Genomic DNA, 6708 nt, shown 5'->3' with positions numbered 1-6708 from the left:
CCTAAAATGTAATTAGATTAATATTTCAATGACTGTAGCAAGTAGCCAAAGGAAATAGCATGTAGTTGAAGGAAGTGGGATCCCAGAGGGTAGACATAGACCCAGCTCAGATGGGCTTACCTGCTATCTCTGATATCTGTTATGTTGCATGCTACCCACTCAAGGAATGCAGCCGCAGTTATCGTAGAAGAAACTGGAAAGGAAGTGTCAACTATTGACCAGCTTTATCCCTGTCCTACCCCAATAATGAATTTGTATTAGGCTTAGGCTGTAGCCAAACATTTGCTGGACGTAACTATAACAGATATAGTGGTCTAAACTAAAACAGTTTCATAGAAACATATCTCAGTGTGTGTATCCCTTTTTCTTTGTCCATTGTTTAAAATACATCGCATGACATTCAAAATTATATGACATACATAGCAACTAATGACAAGCTAAAAAGAGATGCACATAGACTCTCTCTGTACATAGATCGGGCCTCTATTGCAAAATAAATAAATCAGTGATGGGGCAAGGATTCCATTGCAAACACTGTATATGCAAAAGCCTTGCCCTCGTATTGCGGTTAATAATTACTAATAAATTTCAAAGGCAAACCTACAATCTCGTGTAACAAGCCGCATAGCTGCATTTCTACATCACAATTTGATCTATGACTTGCTTCATCGTATCATTTCACCTTCGAGCTTTGATTATCTGAGGCGCCTGTCTGCGACCTTACGATAGTTCGAAACAGCTTAGCTTCCATTCCAGTTAAGCTGAAAATCTAATAAACAAGAAAGATCAAACAATTGATTTGGTGAATCAAACACTTGTAGGAAGATGATAATGGTGAATTTCACACATCAGGCATCGGAAGTAAAACAAAAGAACTTTGTCTCATGGTCAGGATCTGATGGAAACTAACAGTAGCTGAACTGCTTTAAGAGTGATTTAATGCATAATCAATATCTTGCCCAAGCACACCCCTTTTTATCTTTCTTTATGGCTTCCTTAACTCATCACTCTCCACATAATAAATAAGCTAAAAAATCAGCAAAACCAAATAGCTGGTGGGAAACACTGCTGTGTGATTAATTATCTAACATTGTACTTTTAGAGTAAACTATAAGCATTTTAGGAATATTAACTCAATTTTCCAAATTAAGCTGCAGCATTAATGACGCTAATCACATTTAGTTAGTTTAATCTTTGATGTATTGTATATATTTAAATTTTCTATTCAGTGTGTTCTTTTGCAAGAGAACTGATTACCAAGGATGAAGTATGATAGAGAGAGATAATTGTATGTGAGGGCTCCACAAGGTTTGTAGAAGATGCAGTGCACAGCATGGAAAAAAAACAAACCCAACATTGGAGTAAAATCTTAATATGTTTAGGGCTTGAGATCCTGGGGTGTGGTCTAACATGTATTATCTGGGGCTTCGTGTTCTTTGTGTTGGGTTTCACACTTTCAATATTTTGTGCTCTTATACCTTTGTAAATTTTCTATCGTCCTAGTTGGTTTTCCTATTTTGTAGATGTAAGCCAGTTTGCAAGACGACGTTAATTTCTATCTCCTTTAGGTACATCAAATCTAAAGTGTCTAAATAAAGTAAAGTGATATTGGCATTATTTATCAACAGTAACAAGGTAAACTTTAAGGTGATCAACAAGATATTGGAAATAATATGTAAACTAAAATGTTGCTAAAACTATGGAAAGTATTTTTTTTTTTCCCATAAGCATGTAGGCCTAAAGAATTCATTTTCATCAAAAAAGAAAGCAAATAAGGAGCAGCACCTGTTGCCACTTCAATAAAACTGACTCAAATACGCAAAGCATTCTGGACAGTTATGAACTATAGCAAATTTATAGAGCAAATGTTGACCTGACTAGAGAATTATAATTATAATATAAAAAAGTACAAAAAATTTACAGTAAATTTCCACTACCTGCTGCTAAGGTTCATTGGTGCTGTACAAGGAACTGATGAAGTCCCATCTGGACCACTAGCATTGCCAACCTGGACCCTCTCAGCATTTTGAATGGTATTCTTTAATATTCTATTTGAGTAAAACCCTGAATTCTCTCTTATGTCACTGCAAGCATCAGCCAATGCGTTCATAACAAATCCACCCCTGCTTTGACGCAGATACCTTTGGCTGACTTCGGGCTTATATGATTCAGCACAAGAATCTTTATCAGGTGTGTTATGTACTGCATTTAGGGAAAGCACGCGCCCAGAAGAAGATAACCTTGAAATAGAAAACCGCCCTTCTGTTTTCCTCCAGAACTTGGGACTCAAAAACTCTGCACCAGGCAGTTTGCAACATGTGTTATCTGCAGAATCCATGTTTGGAATCCTTCCACTTGAAACAGCCAAATCATAAGATATTTCATCCAGAGCCATCTCCAGGCCATTTACACGTGTCTCTAGAGAATTAATCCCATTTTGGGAGCTCCCAATGAATTTCTAGAATCAGACAAACATTATAATTATGTCAGTTCTTAAAATTAAAATGATTTAACATTAACAGAGTATGATACAAGGATGATTCTAATTAAGTGTAAACAACATAGTATGGAAAAATGAAAAGCAAAGCTACTAACAAATACATGCAAGGCATATCACATAACAAAGCATGTAAATTATCAGAAACTGATCCAAGGAGAGCATTTATCTCCTCCTTAAGTGAACTCCAAAAGGTGGAGAGGGGGGAATGTAGCTGGTTCAAAAGAAAGTTGAGTATAGACAAGGTGTTTACTAAATTAAACTTAACTTGGTCATCAGAACCCAATTATTCTCCTAAAACACACACACATTAATTCTTGAGAAAGACTCTGAAAAGTAGATCCCAAAATATCCTCCATGAATGGCTGAAGAACTCGGAGTAGGCACATGCAAGCTTCAAAGAATTTCAGAAAATACTGGGCATTCTCACAAATATAATAAGCCAAGGATTTTACCAGGAAACCAAAGTCAAACAGAGTTGACCATTAACTTACAGATGACAATAATAAGAAATCAAAAAAAGAATTACCTGGTTGGTGCAAAACTTAAAAAATCTAAGTAAAGGAAGAGAAAGAGGATATTCAGCTTCAGTAAACTACCTGGAGGAGGTTTAATAGATTGGATTGCTGGTCCTCAATCTGAGCAAGTTGTTCATGGATCAAAGACAGATTCTCAATGTCTCTAGGGTTCTCATCAACCTCGACAGCTGCATTGTCATCGTCAACATCTAAGTTCTCCTCATCATGAAATGGAACCACCCGAGACCCAGATCTCATACCTCCAAATTTCGGGACTTTTTCATCTCGGACCTTACCAAAGAGTACACGTTTTGTTTCCAGCCTAGAATTTCTGCTGTCCCCATTTTCTCTTGATCTCGAGACTCCAAGGTCACTCTCTTCAATATTATCATCACAAGAGGCCTTTGAAAACAGAGACTTTGGCTCAGCAATTTCAATCTTCCAATCAGAGGGTTTTGTGCGGTCCAGCCTACCAAAAATCGATGTGTTCCTATTTCTATTATTACTCTTCAGGGGTGTCTCTTTCTTGGCAGTGGGCTCAGGCGAAGCATCAGATGGAGGGGACCTGCTCACGGGGACTGCTTTCTTTGATTGGGGAGTCCTTAAACCAGCATCGTTGGCACTTTTAGTAACTGAAGGGAAGCATCCAATGCTACCATTATCTGTTTCCACCAGTACGCACACAAGCATAAATCATTAAAAGCAGTAGTTACCAAGCATAAATGTTTACAGCAGCACCATAATAGCAATACTCAAATTTTCAAAATTTTATCGCACCAAAAAAAAGTTTTCAAAAATTTGAACTGTAACTTGCAAACAATTTCAGAACTAACACTGAACAAGTATCATTTTCCTTTTTTCTTATTAAAAACAAAATAGCACTATCAAATTTTCTAGCTTTGGACAAGATTACTTTCCAAATATCATCAGATACTAAAAGTTTAAACAAAATTAATCTTTATTATACCTATTGAAGATGACTCAGACTGAGAAGAAGCTGAGGCCTCCTCACAAACTCCAGGAACTTCCTTCCATAAATCCAAACTACGATTCATAGTTTCTCGGACAATCTTTACCTGTAACAACAAAATTTATAAAAATCATAAGCGTTTTTCTTTTTCTTATTTCCCTTATCGGGGAAAAAAACAATTAACCAGTAAAGATACACATGACCGCACCTTATCAAACCTCTTATTTCCAAGAGCCGTCACACACGCCGCTTTATACTCCGTTGCCAGCTCTTTCTCCGCCACCGCCACTTTCCCTAACGCCTCCGCCGCCGCCTTTCTCGTTGCCCAATCTTCGCTACTCAAAGACTCCACCGCGCACGGCACTAACCAACCCAAAACTCCTTTACTCCTGGCACCACCAACACTAGCGACGCTTCCGATAACTCCAAACACCGCCGCTTTCGCCTTGAAACTTTCGTTCCTCACTAACTTCCCAAGCTTCGGCAACACCTTCCTAAGCTGCTCCGTCTCGGGATCCGGCGCCGACTCGATCGCTGCCGCCAAACACATCGCGGCTCCAATCTGCGAGTTCACGTCTTGTTCCACCACAAGCATTTCGATTAAAGGCTTCGACAAAACCGAGAAAGGAGGTTTCGTGATGTGAGACGACATTGCGGTGGTTGCCTCGACACAGGCGGATCGGACGGCGGAGTCGGGGTCACGGAGGCGGCGGGCAACCGTGGAAACCATCTTAGAAAGGTGAGGAGACAGAGCGTTTCCGTGTGAATGAGACAACAAAGCCAAAAGGCTTACGCATTGTCTCCGAACAGGAGACTTGGACGAAGAGTCGGTGTTGTGGATGCAGTTAAGGAACGGAGAAATGGAGTCGAGGGTAAGGTTTCGAGCGATAGACTCGAGCTCGGCCGAAGCGAGGGCGAGAGTGTCGCGGTCGGAGAGCTTGTTTAGGCAAGTAATAACGCGTTGTTTGAGATCCTGCGGTTGCGGTTGCGCTTGCGCTTGAGGACTCGGCGGTGATCGGTTCTTGAAAGACATTGTTGGTTTCTATCGGTAAGTTAAGATTTTGATGTTGTATTTGGCTGAATTTGTGAGGAATGGAATGGAGGGAATGAGATTTGGCGGTGAAATTTGGTGGTTTTAAGAAATGGCGGCAGGGGAAGGGTGTCAGTTATAGTAATGAGAGCTTGCAGCGCCCTTTTAAACGTTGAGAGGGAAGCAAGAGAGACAGAGACACAGAGACAGAGAGAGAGTCAACAAGAGCCACCCTTTCAAACCATTATATAAATTTGTATCATTAATTTGTAAATACTTGTACTATTATTATTTTATTATTATTATTATTATTATTATTATTTCTGTTTCAAAGGAATGAGATTATTTTCATGTAATATGTGAATAATAGAAAATGATTTATTGGAACAAATCAACAGTAAATGGATCCTAAATTTGAAGTCAAAAGATTACATGGGAGTAAAGTAGACACTAGACACTAGAGACTAGAGACTAGAGAGCAGTTCGGAATTTTTTTTTTTAACTTTTTATAGATATATAAAAAATAAAAATATTAATTAAACGAAACCTAAAACAAATTCAATTATTTTATTATTATTGGTCTTTGTACCAGTTCTCATTTTATCTCACTTTTTCTATTTCAAGGCAATAAATATAATTAAAATTTATTATAATATTCAACAGATTTTCTTTTCTTTTCTTTTCTTGCTGAAATATATGTCGGATATATTGACTGCGTGAATTTTTAATTTCAATTGAAAAAGGACCATGTACTACAAATATTAGTCATATCATTATGAAGAAACGATAAGCAATATTATATTGTTATTGTGCAATTACTTCAAATTTTAAAAAGAAAAAGAAAATTAAACTCAGTAGCCTGAATGCAGCATAAATTTTGCATAATGCTGGATAGATTCTGGAATCAGAATTATAGTACCACAGGAATATATTTTATATATTATATATATAAATATTATTGTAAATTAAAAGACACCTTATTTCATCACTTATCATTCAAGACATCTTCTTTTGTCCTTGAAAGAAGCCAGCTACCTCATTTTATTGACTTGAATAATTCTTCGCTGCAGTTGGCATTAATTCTGTGCAGAGAAATTAAGCTGCTTCCACATTACAACAGTATACTTTATCTTGTAAAATATAATCTATATATGTATGTAGATTATATCATTTGATTTAGTTGATGAATTAATAGAGAAGTTAGAAGCCACATGGGAATAAATAAGGAGCTTGATTAGAGGACACGTGAGCGAAGTTGGGTGAGCTGGTAAAGGGAATATCCCAACTGTAACTATTTTGACTCATTCCCCATTTCTTAACACCTTATTATCTGATTAAGTTCATCATTCAAAGAATTAATGATATAAACAAAATCTTAATTTATGTAATCCGAATTAAAATTCTATGGGAAGATGCAAATGCAGCACATGAACAGCCACATGGACCTAGGGAGGCGCTTTCCTGCTTGGGCCTATGGGAGCATCTTCTAATTGTTTCATGTGTTCATGGGATAAGATGTGGATGTCCTGTATGGGTAAAAAAATTGAAAAAGAAAGCGAGAGATTGTCAGTTCCCAGTTATTATAAGAAGCAAGTAAATCTAGGAGGGAGAGCTGAGTGTGCAATGCGCAGCATGTGAGGGAGAGCAGAGGGGGGAGGGAGATAGGGAAGAGTGGAGACAAGAAATGTTGAAA

The 6708-nt window shown here is 37.7% G+C and overlaps 1 protein-coding gene across 3 annotated transcripts; it reads right to left on the bottom strand.

The window, feature by feature from the left end:
- On the bottom strand, positions 1-5256 carry LOC18609337 (microtubule-associated protein TORTIFOLIA1). 3 transcript variants are annotated; one of them, XR_001930027.1, is made up of 6 exons: positions 4194-5256; positions 3983-4091; positions 3097-3677; positions 1938-2458; positions 605-769; positions 1-235 (listed from the first exon to the last, which is right to left on the bottom strand). XR_001930027.1 is itself a non-coding variant. In XM_018129835.1 (5 exons), the coding sequence occupies exons 1-5, from the start codon at positions 5016-5018 to the stop codon at positions 757-759; spliced, it is 2049 nt and encodes a 682-aa protein (XP_017985324.1). In that variant the 5' UTR covers positions 5019-5256; the 3' UTR covers positions 308-756. The 3 variants fall into 3 exon arrangements, 1 of the variants encoding a protein (XP_017985324.1); XR_001930026.1 differs by having other exon boundaries at positions 1-230; XM_018129835.1 differs by lacking the exon at positions 1-235 and having other exon boundaries at positions 308-769.
- Between the last annotated feature and the right edge of the window lie 1452 nt (positions 5257-6708).

This window comes from Theobroma cacao, unplaced genomic scaffold (assembly GCF_000208745.1).
Source record: "Theobroma cacao cultivar B97-61/B2 unplaced genomic scaffold, Criollo_cocoa_genome_V2, whole genome shotgun sequence".
In the NCBI taxonomy this organism is placed as follows: Eukaryota; Viridiplantae; Streptophyta; class Magnoliopsida; order Malvales; family Malvaceae; genus Theobroma; species Theobroma cacao.
This window is presented reverse-complemented; position numbering and strand designations above follow the sequence as displayed.